Genomic DNA, 20,185 nt, shown 5'->3' with positions numbered 1-20,185 from the left:
GAGGCTGACGCCATTGAGCATTTACGTGATCGGAATTATTTGTTACAGTAATGTGGTTGTTTTAGTCCACAAGTTTTTTAAATTAAAATGTATTTGTTCAGTTTTATTAAATTTATATTTCCTCAGTTGATTTTTTTTGTAAATGATAACATGAAATGAATTAATGTTAAATATTTCCATATTGTTAGTTGATGTAAATCAATTAAAAAAAAAAAATAAAATACAGAGGGCGGCACGGTGGACGACTGGTTAGAGCGTCAGCCTCACAGTTCTGAGGTGCGGGGTTCAATCCCCGTCCCCGCCTGTGTGGAGTTTGCATGTTCTCCCCGTGCCTGCGTGGGTTTTCTCCGGGCACTCCGGTTTCCTCCCACATCCCAAAAACATGCATTAATTGGAGACTCTAAATTGCCCATAGGCATGACTGTGAGTGCGAATGGTTGTTTGTTTCAATGTGCCCTGCGATTGGCTGGCAACCAGTTCAGGGTGTACCCCGCCTCCTGCCCGATGACAGCTGGGATTGGCTCCAGCACGCCCGCGACCCGAGTGAGGAGAAGCGGCTCAGAAAATGGATGGATAAAATACAGAATGTGTATTTAATGAAACTATTGTTTAATTAATTATAATTTAAAAACTAATGTACATATTTCACATACACATTTTAACTTTTTTTTTTTTTTTACCTGATCTACAAATGATCCCTTGAGCATGAACGTTTGCCCACCCTTTGTGTACTCGCCATTCAGACAACAATACTGATGCACAACGCAGCATAATCATTCATCAATCATCAATAAATACATTTGATGGACAATAATATTTGTGTGAACCGCATAATATTTGTGTGAACCGCATAATTCTCAGCATTCAAACTGGAAAGTCAAGGAAGCGTGACTAGTATACATTGCAGCGCATAGAACTCCCATTGCTCTTGCCCTTTAAACTGAGGAGGGGGGCGTTGTTGTCCAGCGTGTACGTAGGCCCCCGGGCCTCCCGTCCCCCGACACACACAGCGGATCACACAGGACCATTGAAGGTGCTCTCCCGGGTAGGCTTGCCAAAATGGTGAAAGTCACGCAGGTGAAGACCAAGCCGTATACGGACCAGAAGCCCGGAACGAGCGGCCTGAGGAAGAGGGTGACTGTGTTCCAGCAGAACCAGCACTATGTGGAAAACTTCATTCAGAGCATTTTATCTGTCATCGAGTCTGCTGAGCGCCAGGCAGCCCTTCTGGTGGTGGGGGGCGACGGCAGGTTCTTCATGAAAGACGCCATTCAGCTCATCGTTCAGATTGCAGCCGCCAACGGGGTCAGTAGTAGAACACGAACGTCCCCTTCCCCGACGAGCTCGTGTTAGCTTCCACCTAGCAACCCAGGCTAACAGTCAAATTAGGTCTTATTTAAATGTCATGACTTTTCCACGACATTGAAAAGTTTTTCATATTTGACACAGCATTCAACAGTTTTGCTAACAGCTCAAGCAATGCACTTTGACTTGCACTGACCAACCAGTACCGGTAATGTCGTAGTAATGGTGCTGGGTTTTACATTTCATTAGATTATGGTCACGCATGTACTGTATGTGTGAATATGTGTTACGTCATGCGCAGACAGCAAATGGTGTTATAGCCCATTTAAGTCAGCCACAGCAGCCTAGCTCGCTTGCCAAGGTTACCCTTGACCTTTGCGCGGTGGCATCCATGCCTCTAGCTTACACGACAAACCCAGCCCATTCGATTCGCTTTTGAGAGTACTTCACAAGCGAGTGCAAACAAGTTGTGAGGTGCTTCTTGGCCACAATGCAGAACTCAGAACTGTGAGACAGATGTCGGCCGCCATGATGTACATGCTTCCCCCCCAAAGATGCCAGCGATAAAGAATATTCTCACAAGATCGGGTTAAAAAAAAATTTGAATTTTGGTATGTTTACTCAGAAATATTTCTGATGGTTATTTAATCTCCGAAGTCAAATTGTTCTTGTCTATTTACAGTAATTCATTTCATATTTGTTGACTAGGAGAATGATACCACGTCTGCGACTATAGTATATACAGTTGGTACGGAAAGTGTTCAGACCCCCTTAAGTTTTTCACTTTTATATTGCAGCCATTTGCTAAAATCATTTTTCTTTCCTTATTAATGTACACATGGTGGGCGACTGGTTAGCACATCTGCCTCACAGTTCTGATGATCGGGGATCAAAAGTTTGCATGTTCTCTCCGTATCTGGGTGGGTTTTCTCCGGGTACTCCGGTTTCCTCCCACATCCCAAAAACATGCATTAATTGGAGACTCTAAATTGCCCGTAGGGATGACTGTGAGCGCGAATGGTTGTTTGTTTCTATGTGCCCTGCGATTGGCTGGCAACCAGTTCAGGGTGTACCCCGCCTCCTGCCCGATGACAGCTGGGATAGGCTCCAGCACCCCCGCGACCCTAGTGAGGAGAAGCGGCTCAGAAAATGGATGGATGGATGGATAATGTACACACAGCACCCCACATGTTGACAGAAAAAAACGGAATTGTTGAAATTTTTGCAGATTTATGAAAATATAAAAACTTAAATATCACGCAGCCATAAGTTTTCAGACCCTTTGCTCAGTATTTAGTAGAAGCACCGTTTTGAGCTAATACAGCCATGAGTCTTTTTGGGAATGATGCAACCTCATTTTAGTGTACCTTAGCTTGAGTGTATCAGTTTATTTTTGAAAGGGGACAATGCAATTTCATAAAACACATGAAGTACACATGGTTAAAAAAGCCAGAATTAGCCAGAAGGCTAGTTTTCATCTGTAGTCCCCTGGCCATGATGTAAAAAAGCAGTAAAATACATCTACAAGACAATATAATACAGGATACATAATCAAACTATACTATTAAGAGAGAATAAAACCATAATTTTTTTGATCATAACAAAAAGACAACATAACATACTTGTCTTTTAGTGTTGGCAGCTATAGATGTTAACTAGCCACATTTTCAGTTTTTTTGTGAAGGCCTTGTATGTTGTAAGCAGTTTAACCTCCTCAGGTACTGAGTTCCACTCACCAGCGCTCCTCACTGACCAGGCTGACTTACTGAAAGTGCTCCTGCGCAGAGGAATGAGACAGTCACCTCTGACAGAGCCTCGAGTGACACGCTCAGAGCTGTTTCTTTGGCTGATGAACTCAGCCAGAGGAGCTGGGGCCAAATCATGCAGTACTTTATAAATAAAATTTAAATCTGCAAATATGTGAAGACGGTCCCAGTTTAAAAGACTGTATTTTTTTAAAATTGCACAGTGATGATAGTGCCTTGTTTTTTTATCCATCACTTTAATTACTTGTTTGTACAAAACTTCCAATGGTTTTTTTGCATTCTGACCAGCCTGGGACCAACTGGTTATGCAATAGTTAAAGTGACTAAGAATCATCGAATGCAGGTAAATTTTTGCAGCTTCAGTTGACATTTCAATCCGAATTGCACGAAAATTTGCGAGGTTTAATTTGATATTTTTACAAAATTTGTCAATATGGGCTTTAAAGGAAAGCTGTGAATCTATTATTAACCCAATATATTTGTATTGGCTGACAATTTGCATTTTTTCTCCATTAACAAGTATGTCGGGGTCAGGTGATACTCTATTTGTTTTAGTGAAATATATGCCTACAGTTTTAGAAACGTTTAGCTGTAGACAGCACTCCTGCAACCAAGTTGTGACACAGGACATTGTATTAGTGAGTTCAGCAGCAACAGTATCTTTGGAGCGACCATGAACAAAGAAAACTGTGTCGTCTGCATACATTACGCACTCTGCTTCAGAGCAAACAGTGGGCAAATCGTTGATATAAAGACTAAATAAAAGGGGGCCCAATATTGATCCCTGAGGGACTCCAGAGGTTAGCCTAAGAGACTCTGATCTGCAGTTGTTAACTGATACAGATTGTGTTCGGTCATGCAGATATGATTCAATCCAGCTCACAGCTTTGCGAGAGAAGTTAAATTTTGAGAGCTTGGTAAGAAGAACAGAGTGATTTACTGTATCAAAAGCTTTCCTGAGGTCCAAGAACACCGCCCCTACAACTCCACCCTTGTCGAGAGAAGATTTTATTTTCTCAATGAAGAGGCATGTAGCCATTTCAGTGGAATGCTTGGATCTGAAACCAAACTGCATGGCGTGGAGAGAGGGGGAGCTGCTGATTAAATAATGGACAATCTGCTCTGACACCCATTTTTCAGCAACTTTGGAAATGGCCGGAAGAATGCTTATAGATCGGTAGTTATTCAGAGAAGTTGAGTCACCGGATTTAAAGACAGGGGTAACAATAGCAGATTTCCAGGCCTTTGGAAAGTGACCAGATGAAATTGAAAGATTAATGATTGAGGCAATAGGAGGAGCAAGAGTTGAACCTAGATCTTTGAGCATGCTCGTGTCCATTCCAAAAACATCCTTTGCCTTAGATGGTTTGAGTGAATGAATTAAATCGATAACTTTGGTCTCAGTAATATTTGTAATAGTAAAGAACTGCGTTGTAGACAACGCAGGGTATTCCTTCATTTGTTTTACTGCAAACTTAGAAGAGATTTCTGACACAGATTCAATGAAGTAGTTGTTAAAAGCATCAGCCATCACTTGAGGTTCCGTCAGGATGTTTCCATTTAATTGAATTTGCATTAGTTTTGTTTTGTTATTTTGTGTATCACCCAATAGTTTTTTAATATAATTCCAGGTTATTTTTTAATTTCCCTTCGCACTATTCAGAGCAGTAATGAAAAAGTCAGCTTTAGATTTTCTTATTTCTTTCACTACCCTATTTCTCAGTGAGATAAAGTGCTGTCTATTGTATCCTGATTTGACCGACAACTTCAAGGAATGATCGCGTTCTTTCATCAGTTTCAGAATAAATGTGTTTAATCAAGGCAGGCCATTCTTTCTAGCTTTTAGTTTAATTATCCGTGTAAATTGTATAATAATTTCTTGTATTTTGTTGGCAAATTTAGAACAATCCTCATCTAAATTTTTACCAGCGAGTAATACATTCCAGTTTACTTCTTGGATGGAATCTTGGAAATTTTGTTGTTCATGTTTTGGTATCCTATTGGATTCAGTGGTGGCCAAGGGTTTGAAGCGCTTTTTATTTAATTTTCTTGAAACCATTATAAGATTGTGATCAGACAATCCTGTGAGCATATTGTATGGCTTCAAGATCCTTTCTGGCCTATTAGTAAAGGCTAGATCAATCTGAGTTCGGGTGGAGTTTGTAATTCTCGTAGGGCCATTAATAACCTGAGTCATATCCATATCATCCATAACCCTTTTCAATTTTTTCCTAACTTTGTTAACTTCCCAATTAACATTTAGGTCACCCATTATTATCACCACTTTTGCAAGATTGAGTTGTTTCAGTAACATTTCCAGCTTTTCATAGAAAGCGGCATTTGATGAGGGAGGCCTATAAATAACTACAAGAATAAAAGACATTTGCTGTGACAAAGAAACAGTTAGTCCAAGAAATTCTAATCCATTCTCATCTGTAACATGTATTTCATTACAATTAAAAGTGTCCTTGGCATAAATCATAACACCTCCTCCCTTAGAACCCTGTCTGTCGTTTCTAAACATTTTATAACCAGGTACAGATAGTATTGCTGAGGGCGAAGATTCATGGAGCCACGTCTCAGATAGGCAGAGGAAGTCAATATTTGAGTCAGTGAGAAGGTGATTGACCTGATCACTTTTCGTTAAAATGCTTCGTATATTTAAGTGTGCACAAAGAATGCCTTTTGGTTTACGTGTTGAGTCCCATATTAATTTAGAGTTATTAACGGTTTGGAACGCCCTCCATTTCCGGTGCTTTAGTATTGCGGGGTTTGGCAGCCCCCTGTTTCTTTTATTGGCAATGTTTGCATATAGCTTTACGCTGCCAGCTTCCGCATCAGCCGTCGGTGGTGGTGGTGGTGGAGGCCCAGCCGTCAGTGGTGGTGGAGGCCCAGCCGTCGGTGGTGGTGGAGGCCCAGCCGTCGGTGGTGGTGGTGGTGGTGGAGGCCCAGCCGTCGGTGGTGGTGGTGGAGGCCCAGCCGTCGGTGGTGGTGGTGGAGGCCCAGCCGTCGTTGGTGGTGGTGGAGGCCCAGCCGTCAGAGGTGGAGGCCCATTGGCACACATGATAACACAGCAAGGCAAGAAGAAACCGCGTCAAAAAGGTTGTTTGGAATCATACGCCCAATATTGAGCCATTTTGACAAGAAAGCAGTTGAAGAAGTTGCGACTTTTGCGAGGACCAAGAAAAGCCCAATTGGCTGGCTGACTGTCGACAAGTTCCCAAATACAGAGTGGCGTCCAAACACCAGAAAGTTTACCTTGCCTGTGCGCGGCTGGGCTTAGTCTTCGACGGAGCCGGCAGATTCAGTCACTTCGTCCTTCGTGCGCCGCCGACGAGGAGCTCCCTCCGCCGCGGTGTGACCAACTAGCTGGCGGCACGTTAGCTCGGCGGCTAGCAAGGTTAGCCGAGTAGAAAGAGGAGGACGCGTTTCACATCGGCGGACTTCGCTGCCTCGCCAAAAGGTCCGCCGCGCCGGCCGGTTCCCTCACACCTGGGCGATGGGTTGTTCATTAACCTTAAGGATGAATGTCTTTATTACAGCAACAGTTAAACATTTTTATAGCGCAATGCATGCTAGGAGCCACGCGGCTTCTGCTGCAAAATACAGTAACTCTCTGTTGAGACATCAACCAAAATCCCATGATACAGTGTAAACTGTAATTACTGTATAATCACAAAGCATTTTACTGTATGGTATGTGGTAAATAACTGTAGAATGTACGGGAATGTCTAACAGTGCATTTCTCTGTTCAGTAGCTTCACTGTAATGAAGCTTCATTTATATGTAGAATAACTTTTAGTTTAGCTCACCCCATTTTCCTAAGTAGCTTGCCCAACACTGACAAGCGGTATAGGAAATATATGGATACAGTATGTTTACAGTATATGGAAAGTAACGAGGACAAAAAAAGTGTAAATCTGTGGTCACAAATGGCCAAAGTTACACAAAGATGATAGTACTGAACTCCATTTTGACACCTGTGGTTTGTTAAGAAATGACGGGGTATGGAAATTGCATGTGTTTACTGAAGCAATCCACTCAATTTCCTGTAGCGCTGTAATAATTAGTTAAATTCAAACACTCAGTAAAATTTGCACTCACTTTACACTTCTGTTGGGTACGCTTGCAAAATCAAATGAGATTTAATGCAAAAACTGTATCAGATATTTTACTTTTACAAAGATAGTATGCCTCTGTTTTGCATGTCAACATGGTATTATTTAACAATAAATACGTTTATTCTTATGTGTTATATGTTATGTGTGATATGTTTTTAAATGGTCTTTAACTGTATTGGATCATCCTGAATGGTTTTTTTTTGTTTTTTTTTTGTTTTTGTTTTTGTTTTTTAAATTAATACACCTCTTATATTGTTCACCAAAATATTTGCAACACTGCCTAGTGTGATGCAATGCAGTTGGACACGACTGCAACATTGCCAAAGTGGCACTAAACAGGCCCAAAAAATGTCATGGAAATTCGACACACCACAGACAAGAGTAATGTTAACAAGCTTGCCAAATTTGAATGAATAAAATAAATTGCTAAGTATATAAAATCAGGTTTCAAAACTTAAAAATAAGGGCCACCTCTCAACTTTCAGACTTGTGGGCGTGTTGAATGGATGAATGAATCAAACATACTGAGGGGGTGATAGCTTATATGATGTAAAATCACGTTAGGAGGCTCAACTTCAAAATTGAATGGTTATTGTGGACTGTAAACATAAAAATAAGCACACAAGTCAACTTACCCTCGTTGTTGGTGACATGTCAGAGCCGAACATGGCACCTGACGACAGCAGCACGATAGGAGGAAGCCGAGGTTGTTACACAGTCGGCACTGCCCAGTTCATTAGTATCAAGTTACCCACAAAGCCATGGTGTCTCTGGTCGAAGTGGGTAGTAACGCGTTACATTTACTCCGTTACATTTACTCAAATAACATTTTGGATAAATTGTCAGAGAATTGTCAGAGTAGTTTGAATGCACCATACTTTTTACTTTTACTTGTATTTATGTTTAGAAGAATCGATACTTTTACTCCGTTACAATGATCAACATGCCACTCGCTACTTTTATTTATTCATTTTTGCGTGCACGATCGATTTGTAGACTTCATCTTCGACTTCCGCATAGGGAGCCATTGAGCCAATACAACGCGATCCTTACTGTCATTTGACTTCAATTCACCAATTAGACGGCACAAGGCAGTCACATGACTGCACATAAAGCCTTCGCGGGCAAATCGAAAGATTAATTTTTGGGGAAAAACAGCTGTGCGAGTGTTTACAGACTCTGAAAAACAACAATGTTATGATGCAGTGTAGTCTTGCAGATGTTTCTGTTGTTGTTTTGGCAGTGCATCTAGCAACATTAGTCCTATTTTTATCCTCATAAACCGTTTCTTTGGGGATGCATGTCATGCTGTCATCTTAATCTCTCTCTTTCTCGCTCACTTGTTTACGCACGTACACAAACGAAATCAATAAGTCTGGTCAGCAAACAGCTTCTTCATTCACTCATTGAAGTGAAAAAAAACAAATAATGTTTCTGTAGGGCCCAATGCATGTGTTGTTGGTTTCTGGGGATTAAAAATTGAAATGGTGGTAGATGTGTGTGAACTCCTATATATTATTAGTTTTTATTTCATGTGACGTTCATGCTCTGATTATTACTATATTTTTTTTTAAGCAGAAGTTACTCACCAATTACTCGTAGTTTTTTCACTGAGTACTTTATTACTTTTACTCAAGTAAATGTGTGGAGGACTACTTTTTAGTTTTACTCGAGTCATATTATTCTAAAGTAATAGTCCTCTTACTCGAGTACAATATTTGGCTACTCTACCCACTTCTGGTCTCTGGTGAAAGTTTACAAAACTATCTGTCGTAAAATGCGCACTGCAGAGTCGGGTTGCGGTGTTGATGTTCGGCTCGCCATCTGCGTGTCTTGAAAAAGTTAGTCCATCACTGTTTTTTTTCCTCATTTTTTGGGAGCTTAAATAACGTCACCGAGTTTTTCTGTAAAACTTAGTCAACCAGCGAAGACACATTTTTGGGGTCTAGCCGTTGTTAGCTTGCTAGTGGTAAATGGGCCTTGTTATGGAAGTTAAGCACAGCTAACTTAACACTGAGCAGCATAGCCAAACGAAACCGACGTCACTTTGTCCTTATACAGTGTGGGAGGGAACTCGCGCAATAAAGTATACGCCGCCGGGGATGTGTTTTAGCCCCGCCCACAAAATCAGGAACATTCAAATTCAAACGGTAAAAAAGATGCTTAAGCTGTTTAAGCTACAGTATAGCTCAACAATTCCGCACTATATTGTTATAAGTCTTCGCATATGTTTTCAGCACTTCAAACATTTAATGTATTTAGAAACAAAAAAACAGGTATCAGAATCATCTTTATTTGCCAAGTATGTCCAAAAAACACACAAGGAATTTGTCTCCGGTAGTTGGAGCCGCTCTAGTACGACCACAGACAGTCAATTGACAGAGAACACTTTTGAGACATAAAGACATTGACAAAAGAAAAAGAAAGAAAGAAGGAAAAAAAAAAAAAGTCACTGAGCAGTAAAGGGTTGCTAGTTATCTGGTAATGCCGGTACATTTTTTTATTTATTTTTTTGACAATTGTGCAAAAAGATGCAGAGTCCTCTAGCACTTAGAGCAATTCGAATGACTAATATTACAATAGTCCAGTGCAATGACCATTGTGCAAAGGGCGCCGAGACTTCAAGGAGTGTATGCGGTTTAAAGTGACGAGTAGTGCGATAATCTGGGACAATTTTGGTTGTGCAAATGTTGCAGATACTCCTCAATCAGTGTGCAAATGGAGCAGATGCTACTCTGGCATGAGTGGCCAGTATATGCAAATAGTGCAGCGTGGTGAGACAACTACAGTGAGTGCACGAGTAATGTATAATTGGCCCCACAGAAATGTGACAACGAACTCAAGTCAAAAAATTGCCAGCATGTTGTAATGGAATTGTAGGTTAGCTGTTTAAGAAGTTGATTGCAAGAGGGAAGAAGCTGTTGGAATGTCTGCTCGTTCTAGTTTGCATTGATCGGTAGCGCCTACCTGAGGGAAGGAGCTGGAAGAGCTGGTGACCGGGATGCGGAGGGTCCGAGAGGATTTTGCACGCTCTTGTCTTAGTTCTGGCAGCGTGCAAGTCCTCAAGGGTGGGTAGGGGGGTACCGACAATCCTTTCAGCAGTTTTGATTGTCCGTTGCAGTCGGAGTTTGTCCTTTTTTGTAGCAGCACCAAACCAGACTGTGATGGAAGAACACAGGACTGATTCGATGACCGCTGTGTAGAACTGCCTCAGCAGCTCCGGTGGCAGGCCGTGCTTTCTCAGAAGCCGCAGGAAGTACATCCTCTGCTGGGCCTTTTTGAGGACGGAGTTGATGTTGGTCGCCCACTTCAGGTCCTGAGAGACTGTAATTCCCAGGAACTTGAAGGTCTCCACGGTTGACACAGAGCAGCTGGACAACGTGAGGGGCTGCTGTGGCGAAGGATGCCTCCTGAAGTTCACGATCATCTCTACAGTCTTGAGCGTGTTCAGCTTCAGGTTGTGTCGGCCGCACCACAGCTCCAGCCGCTCCGCTTCCTGTCGATATGCAGACTCGTCACCGTCCTTGATGAGGCCGATGACAGTGGTGTCATCTGCAAACCTCAGGAGTTTGACAGTCGGGTGCGCTGAGGTGCAGTCGTTCGTGTAGACAGAGAAGAGCAGCGGAGAGAGGGCACAACCTTGGGGCGCCCCAGTGCTGATGCTGCGTGTGGATGAGGTGGCCTCTGTCAGGTTCAAACAACCTAGAACATTTAATAAACAAGGAAGGAAGACAAGAGATGGTTTATATACTCGCGAGGAGAACGATTAGAGTTGTTCGCAGTTACAATCTACTACCGCTCTGAACACATTCTGTCGATTCCTCTCTTTTTATTTTCTTAGGGCGGTTCCTGGTTACACAGACGTTGCTGCTATCTTGAGATAAGGGCACACACAGCAGCAACGTAAAACAATCACATATATGACTCATTGTGCAGATGCGTTCTTCATCAGCGCTGATTGCTTCAACCTTTGACCTTCGACCGCAAAATGTTCCAGCCGCTATCTTTTGATGAGGGCACAGGGCAATACTAGAGAGCGCGTTACCGAGGCGACCACACTGGTAGGCGCCATCTTGGTTAGGGGCATTGTGGCAATTGGTGCTTGTCTCTCCCAGAGCAGGTATCTGCTTCCTGCCACTTTAAATGAATACCTCTGATAGGGTACATCAGATCTGAGCATCTTCATATGGAAATTATAAAGCAGAATTAAAACACTTGAGTGTCACTGGATTTTCAGTGTTCTATATGGACAATTACCTTATTATTGACAAATTTGATAAACCCTAACAAATGTAATATTTAGAAAAATGTCAAATATAATAAAATCCCCAATATTGGAGAATTATAATCAATTCCTAAAAAGACTGTCAGATATTTTATTATTAAGATTTGTTTCTCTTCCTGTAGATTGGTCACCTGGTGATTGGTCAGGATGGCATCATGTCCACCCCAGCCGTGTCCTGTGTGATCCGCAAGATGAAAGCCGTGGGCGGAATCATCCTCACAGCCAGTCACAACCCAGGGGGCCCAAACGGAGACTTTGGTATCAAGTACAACATCTCAAGTGGAGGTGAGTGAAGAACTAGAACAGCTGTAGCCTCTGTACACTTGACCCGACCCTGCATGCACTGAAAAATGAGGTATTCACTTTAGTATTGGAGGCTTGTTGTTTGCAATTAGTCCAGAGATGGTAGTGTGAACACTTACCATCTTCTTCATCTTCCACTGTCTGCAGGGCCTGCTCCAGAGGCCATTACAAACAAAATCTTTGAGATCAGCAAGGGCCTGCAGGAGTATCACATTTGCCCAGAGCTCAAGGTGGACCTGTCGAAGATTGGCAAGCAGACCTTTGATGTGGAGAGTTTCAAGCCATTCATAGGTTTTTTTCATTTAATTATTTAGAGTGTGTGCTCAAAAACCAAATATGAGCTACAGTATGTGGTGTTTTTCAAAATGAAGATACGTTCTGAAGATTTGAGAATATCTGCAGCTTTCTTCCTCTGTGCTTTATCGTCTTTGTCCCAGTGGAGATCGTGGACTCTGTTGAGGCCTATGCAGATATGCTGAGGGGTATTTTTGACTTTGCCGCACTGAAGGAGCTTCTCTCTGGAGCCAATCACATTAATGTCCGCCTGGATGCAATGCATGGAGGTATAAAAAACAAAGAAGTTTGACTGAATTTTTGATGCATCTCTTTTATTGTATCATCGATTTGTGCAGATGTATCTCATATTGTGGTGTTGTGTTGTCTTTTTTGTCCATCCATGTATGTGCCCAATCGCAGGGCACATACATACAAACAAACAACCATTCACACTCACATTCACACCTACGGGCAATTTAGAGTCTCCAATTCATGCATGTTTTTGGGATGTGGGAGGAAACCGGAGTGCCCGGAGAAAACCCACGCAGGCACGGGGAGAACATGCAAACTCCACACAGGCGGGGCCGGGGATCGAACCCCGGACCTCAGAACTGTGAGGCAGACGCTCTAACCAGTCGTCCGCCGTGTCTTTTTTGTAATGTATATATATTTTAGAGAGTCACATGTCATAGAGATTTACATTTGCCAATCACTCTTTTTTTCAGTGGTTGGTCCTTATGTGAAGAAGATAGTGTGTGAGGAGTTGGGATCTCCAGCCAACTTCGCAGTCAACTGTGTCCCCAAGGAGGATTTTGGTGGGCACCACCCTGACCCAAACTTGACTTATGCTGCCGACCTGGTGAACGCAATGAAAGGTGGAAAGTATGACTTTGGAGCTGCCTTCGATGGTGATGGTGTAAGTAAACTTTATTTTTCTTGGACAATGATTTTACAACTGGAACACAGGACCCTGAAGAGCAAAGTGATGAAAGAACAGGTTGACACAATCAAGACTGTAAACTAGACTTGGAAAATGTCAGCTCTAAAGTGAATTTTCTCTCCTCCGTACTCAACAAGTTGTTGGCTTCTGGGTCAGTAAATACATTTTTTCAAAGATTTCCCACATGTTTAATGAAAAAACAAACCTGAATTTGACTTTCTTGTAGTACGTTTGTATCACTGCCATGTTGGATGGACTTCATGGTTAAAGCGACACAAATCCAATGTTTTGCTTTGAGTGGCACAACTCCACATCATGCAGCATAATTGAAGCAACATGGAAAAAGATGTAGTCACTGATGGTGTAGTGGTACACTCGCCTGACTTTTGTGCAGGCAGCGTGGGTTCAGTTCCCACTCAGTGACTGTGTGAATGTGAGTGCGAATGGTTGTCCATGTCTATATGTACCCTGCGACTGACTGGCGACCAGTTCAGGGTGTAGTCTGCCTTTCGCCCGAAGTCAGCTGGGATAGGCTCCAGCGCCCCGCGACCCTAACCAGGACAAGCGGTGTTGAAAATGGATGGAAAATGGATGGAAACAGATGTATCCGTTATCTAAAAGGTCAAATTAGACTTTACACCGATCTGATCGGTATCGGCCCGATAATTAGCATTTTATGCTAATCGGCCGATTGGCTTTCATGTCATAATTCGCTGATCCGATCAATGACGTCATCGATCGGCTTCGCCAAAGACATTTACTCCGCGTCGCCATCGCGTATGAATCCAAAAGCTAGTTTATTTTTAGACTTGTCTTGTGGCGTAGTACTGTAACTATCTGACAGCCAATAAAGTTTTTTTCAATCTTGTCGGTGAAAAAGCACGTCGTCGGTGTGGGACTATTTTGCGGTGTCTCAGACAAACAACATATAAGTTATTTGAAGTCTGTGCACAACTGAAATACGTCGTGGGGAACGTCATGTAAATGCTTCAACACAACAAATCTGATCGGCACCTGAAGAATGTACACGAGAAGGAGTTGCTTGAACGCAGCATGGGAAAAAAAATAAAAAAGGGAAAAGCCAAACGGATACAATCTCCAGTCTGGACAACACCCGTCCATATAGCCAGGATAGTGAGAAAGTTAGAGTAAGCGTGTCATTAACAGTATTTGTTAAAGTAATTTAATTGCAATAAAGTAATTGCATTACAGTAAGTTAGCACCCATTATTTCTGTCATGTTGTAATGTTGATTTGACCTAAACTTATGTCAGTGGCCAATCCTTGAATGTTTCCTAGAGGTCATTGATGTTTTAACTTTTGTCTAAAATGCTAGGGAATAATTTTGAAGATAGTATAAAGCACACAAGTATATACAATAAATGAACAAGTCATGTAAATAGACACACTGCGGGTATTGTTTTTTTAAACTTGCTGATCGGTGATCGGCCCCGAAAATCCTGATCATGTAAAGCCTCGTGCAAATGCAGAGTAAACGCACAGGTCGAATATAACAGTCATCGAAATACACTAAATGGTGACATCTGCCCAAACAACACAAATAAATAAAATAACACCAGGTGTAAATCTAAACAACAGCAAATGCAATATTTAATACAATATGGTCTAAATATACTACATTAAAATGTTGATAATTAAATAAAGATATTAACTCCCAACGACTGCCAGTGGAGTCATGTCGAGGTTACTCGTTACTAATCAATGCGGGGAAGCGTCAGTCCATTCCCACTAAACAGTATGTGATCTTTAATCATTTTATTATTTATTCATTATTGTTTATTTAATGCTGCGATTGGCTGGTGAACAGTTCAGGGTGCACCCCGCCTCTCGCCCAGAGTTAGCTGGGATAGGCTCCAGCATGCCCGCGACCCTAGTGAGGATAAAATGGATGGATGGATCTTTACTTACGTGTTGGCACTGCCTGGTGTTGATGGTTGTGGACATTTGTCTTTGCAAAATGGGCATGTGTTTCGTTTGTGTAAGCACAGCCATATTGGATTGTGTGTAAGTTGTAATATTAAAACTGCAATTCCAAAGAAGTGGGACGTTGTGTAAAATGTACACAAAAGCAATGCAATGATTTGCAAATCCGTTTCAACAGTGGTGTAAGTTTGTTTTGGGGGGCAGGGGTTCCACAGTTTTAAATGCAATAATTAGTGTATTATGAGGGTCAGAAGGACATCAATTATGTATAAAACAACTGCATAGAACAGTGCTTCTCAAAATGTGGTATGGTGCAGGCTCCCTCCGGTGGTACCTGAAAGAATCCAAATTAAATGTTCAAACTGCATGTTGTTAGAGCGGTTTTTATTTTATTTTTTTTTAAATACAGTTTAGTACTTTTAGTAAATATGTGTTTTTGTTTTAATCAGTTGGAACATTATCTTGTTTTACACAACGTCCCTACCTCACTGAAATTGCGGTTTGTTTTGTAAATATAAGATACATATATAGATCCAGTCTGAAAAAAAATGGATATAGGCGTTAAATGTCCACTGGGCACCTGGATGATGTGCATTGTAAATCCAGTTTAAGAAAGAGTGTGAGACAGGCTTGCATTAAATTTGGAATGGTTCTTTGGTTTGGATTTAGATTTTTTTTTTTCTCAGAGGAAAGTTTGTGGTGTAGAAGAGAATGTTGGTAATTGTGTTCATCATTATAATGGTCGTCACAACATGTTTTTTAAAATGTGGCAAATGTTTGCTCTCTGGAGTTGGTGACCCTTGTATGTTTGTTCACCTTGTCCCCTCCTAGGACCGTAACATGGTCCTCGGCAAACATGGATTTTTCGTGAACCCATCAGACTCGGTGGCTGTTATCGCGGCCAACATTACCAGCATTCCGTACTTCCAAAAGACTGGTGTGAAGGGGCTGGCCCGCAGTATGCCCACTAGTGGAGCCCTGGACAAGTACAAATCACAAAACCCCTAATTAAATATGCAAAAATAAGTTATGAGCTGCCATCAATAATGCATCTATTGTTTTGTGTCAATCTGTTCTAGTGTGGCTAAAGCACTACAAATGCAACTATATGAGACTCCAACAGGCTGGAAGTTCTTTGGGAATTTGATGGATGCAGGAAAACTGTCTCTGTGTGGAGAGGAGAGCTTTGGCACTGGTAAGTAAAAAGTATACATTTAACCCGGGACACTGAAATAAAAGGCTGAAAATACCCCTAAAAGCCCCACTCCACTCTTTCTGTCCAATAACCAGGCTCCGATCATATTCGGGAGAAAGACGGCCTGTGGGCAGTACTCGCATGGTTGTCAATTTTAGCCAGTCGGAAACAGAGCGTGGAAGACATCATGAAGGCTCATTGGCAAAAGTTTGGCAGGAACTTCTTCACCAGGTAGAAGGAAATGTGACCACATCCTACACCTGTGTTTCCACATTCTACTAACTGATGTCCTTGCTTCAGTTTGTTTTACTGTACAATGATCTATTACTTCCCAAAAATGATAAAGGATAACAATCCTAAATGTAACACCTATGGCCTGTTGTCTTCCCCCATTCTCAGTTTGACCCTTTTTGAACTCAAAATAGTCATCCTCCGCCCAGAGTTTCAACCTAAAATCCTCCTAAATAGTTTTTACTTCACATTTTTTTCTTGAAAAAAATTACTTAATTCTTATAAAGTTACACATTATTTGTTATTGTACCATTGCAACTTTTTTTTTTATTTATTTTTTTTTTTTTAAGGCGGCACGGTGGAGGACTGGTTAGAATGTCTGCCTCACAGTTCTGAGGTCTGGGGTTCAATCCCCGACCTCGCCTGTGTGGAGTTTGCATCTTCTCCCCGTGCCTGCGTTGGTTTTCTCCGGGCCCTCCGGTTTCCTCCCACATCCCAAAAACATGCATTAATTGGAGACTCTAAATTGCCCGTAGGTGTGAATGTGAGTGCGAATGGTTGTTTGTTTGTACGTGCCCTGTGGTTGGCTGGCAACCAGTTCAGGGTGTACCCCGCCTCCTGCCCGATGATAGTTGGGATTGGCTCCAGTACGCCCGCGACCCTAGTGAGGAGAAGCGGCTCGGAAAATGAATGGATGGATGGATAGTTTTTTTAAATGGGCAACTTTTTAAATCCTATGAAATTTAGGTGGGAGTCGGGGAAAAGTTATCCCCTGTGAGAGGTCTCTGGACCCAAAAAGTTTGAGACTCCCAGCTATAATGGATTGGAATGCATTCCAATTGCTTGACCTTTAAAATAATATGTGGTAGTATTTAAAAAAAAATGTCAAAGAAGGTTTATTATTGAAGTTGTTGACATTACACAACACAATCCTCAAGTTGCACAGCGATGTCATTTGATTAAATTGATTTCAGTGCTCTACTCCCTCTAGTGATATTAGTGAGAACTGTAGAATTAAACCCTTGCGTTCATATTCATTTCCTGTGTGAGTACTAAGTGATAAATCATGTTTTAATGTGATACACCGATAACCTTTGCTTTACATTTTGAAATAGAAATATGGATTAACTCCTTCAGGTATGATTATGAGGAGGTTGAATCAGATGCTGCCAACAAAATGATCAAGGACCTGGAAACAGCAATGTTCAACCCATCCTTTGTGGGGAAGAAGTTCTTATCGGGTGATAAGACGTACGAGGTGGCAATTGCAGACAATTTTGCCTACACAGATGCTGTGGATGGAAGTGTTTCCAAAAACCAGGTTAGGAATCTGAGAAGGACTGCAATCTGAAAATTGTTAAGCGACCTGGATTGTCAGATGTTTTTTTAATCTTTTAAAAAATACATTCACCCCAGGATTGCATTAAATACTTGACTTATCCCCTCTTAACCTTCCTGTTCCCACAGGGTCTAAGGATTATATTCGCTGATGGTTCTCGGATTATTTTCCGTCTCAGCGGCACAGGCAGTGCAGGTGCAACCGTCAGGCTCTACATTGATAGCTATGAGAAGGACCCCCAGAAGATTTACCAGGACCCTCAGGTCAGAACTTTTAAGTTAATAGCAATGAGAGACATCATCCATTCATTTTCTATACCGCTTGTCCTCATTCGGGTCGTGGGTGAGCTGGAGCCTATCCACCAGATTGGGTGAGAGGCAGGGTACACCCTGGACTGATCGCCAGCCAATCTCATGGCACGGCACATATAATACAAACAACCCTGACAATAACCTCCATATTGCTCCGTTGGCCGTCGTCTGGAATTATTTTTCCGTATTTGACGAAGACATATTAAACAGTCTATATATGTGACAGCAGGTATTTTTTATTTTATTTGTGATATTTGGAAAGACGCGGGAGTGTGCACATCATCGCTTTACGTCCACGAAATCAAAGTGGCAGATATCCGACATGTACAGACCACCACATTATGTACACTTACACAATCCATCCATCCATCCATCCATTTATTTTTTGTACCGCTTATCCTCACTCGGGTCGCGGGCATGCTGGAATCTATCCCAGCTATCTTCGGCCGAGAGGCAGTGTACACGCTGAACTGGTTATCAGCCAATCGCAAACAACCATTGGCACTCACATTCACACCTAGGGCAATTTAGTCTTCGATTAAGCTACCGTGGATGTTTTTGGGATGTGGGAGGAAACCGGAGTACCCAGAGAAAACCCACGCAAGCACGGGGAAAACATGCAAACTCCACACAGGCGGGGCCGGGGATTGAACCCGGGGCTTCAGAACTGTGAGGCAGATGTGCTAACCAGTCGGCCACCACTTGCACAATCTGGTCACTGAAATGTACAATCCACTTGTGTCCTGGAATGTATGCAAAATTGTGGGTGTCTACAACCACGCATTTCTCCTTTTATTACACTTTGGTTTATTTCAGAGTACATTTAATATCTGAAGCACTTTAACTCACTGTTACTCACATTATTGTTTAATTTAGATCCGATCTACTTAGCCTATAGCACAATTTGTTTCACTGCAATTTAATGGAGAGTTGCCCAATCCAGTTCCCTGACCCCAAGCAAAGGGTTGCAGTTCATTGTTCAGATTGTCAGCAAAAATCATATGGTTCAGCCAGTATTGTTGTTGTGCACATGTGCAGTTTGTTTCTTTGGTGTAAGCCAAAAGGAAAGTCACATTTAGTGTGGGTGTGTTGTCTTCTCTGTGCAGGTGATGTTGGCGCCCTTGGTAGACATTGCCTTGAAGGTTTCACAACTTCATGAGAAGACTGGACGCAATGGCCCCACTGTGATCACATGAGTCCTCTGAAACACCTTTTCTCTTAGATCAGTCTTATGTATTTACAGTACTTTAGTCATTGGCCCAACTAAAAATAAACTCGACAAAACACAGGACTAGGTTTACACTGCCATTATTTCAGTTATTGGTGTGCGGGATTTGCACTAAAAAGGGAAACTTGTTAATTGAACTGGCTTACAGAGACATGTTGACTTTAATTTCTAGAGCATTTCAAGAGTAAAAAGTGTATATAAGAAAATTAATGTCTAATGCATGATCTACTGTGTTGTCCAGTTTGCTCCCAAACACAGCGACAAACAACTATAAATGACTCAAAATCATAAAGTTGGGGGTAAGTTCATCCTTTCACCTTGTTGGACCTGGTGCCTTCCTCCTTTGTTCTTCCAGACCAGCCACAACAATAAACCCCCAAAGAAAGCAATGTAACCTTAACATGATGCACTAAAAATATCTATTAAAAAATAAAGTAACATTTATGGTCAATAATAATTGTAGTCCTGTTTTGAAATATAATTACTATATCCTTCTACATTTGGGGTTGCAGATGATTTTCCCCACTCATGCAGACACATGAAAACATACTGTCCACTTCATTAGATACACCTGCCCAAACTCATACGATCCATCCATCCGTCCATTTTCCAAACCGCTTACCCTCACTCGGGACCGTGGGTTTGCCGGAGCCTATCCCAGCTGAGAGGCGAGGAACACCCTGAGCTGGTTCCCAGTCAATCGCAGTGTCATTGTTCTGGGTATATAATGATTTACTTTCCTCATCTTGTTTACAGTTAGTGATTTGTCTTTTGTTGTCTTCTTTACTCACTCCCTTCTAGAATCCTTGTTCTGTTCGACTGATCGACTCTGATTCTCAATAAATATCCATTAAAATACTAAGAAACCACAGCGGAAGCTTAAAAACTCCACTGTGACACATAATAACTGTTCCGGCATAAAAGGGATACAGATCCTCCTTT

At 41.9% G+C, this 20,185-nt stretch overlaps 1 protein-coding gene across 1 annotated transcript; it reads left to right on the top strand.

Annotated features, from left to right (window-relative positions):
* Positions 1-964: 964 nt before the first annotated feature.
* On the top strand, positions 965-19,700 carry pgm1 (phosphoglucomutase 1). The gene is made up of 11 exons (XM_061778738.1): positions 965-1,305; positions 11,600-11,762; positions 11,928-12,071; positions 12,218-12,343; positions 12,782-12,972; positions 15,771-15,925; positions 16,019-16,134; positions 16,230-16,365; positions 17,503-17,686; positions 17,833-17,967; positions 19,122-19,700. The coding sequence occupies exons 1-11, from the start codon at positions 1,060-1,062 to the stop codon at positions 19,209-19,211; spliced, it is 1,686 nt and encodes a 561-aa protein (XP_061634722.1). The 5' UTR covers positions 965-1,059; the 3' UTR covers positions 19,212-19,700.
* The last annotated feature ends 485 nt before the right edge of the window (positions 19,701-20,185 follow it).

This window comes from Phyllopteryx taeniolatus, chromosome 7 (assembly GCF_024500385.1).
Source record: "Phyllopteryx taeniolatus isolate TA_2022b chromosome 7, UOR_Ptae_1.2, whole genome shotgun sequence".
NCBI lineage: Eukaryota > Metazoa > Chordata > Actinopteri > Syngnathiformes > Syngnathidae > Phyllopteryx > Phyllopteryx taeniolatus.
This window is presented reverse-complemented; position numbering and strand designations above follow the sequence as displayed.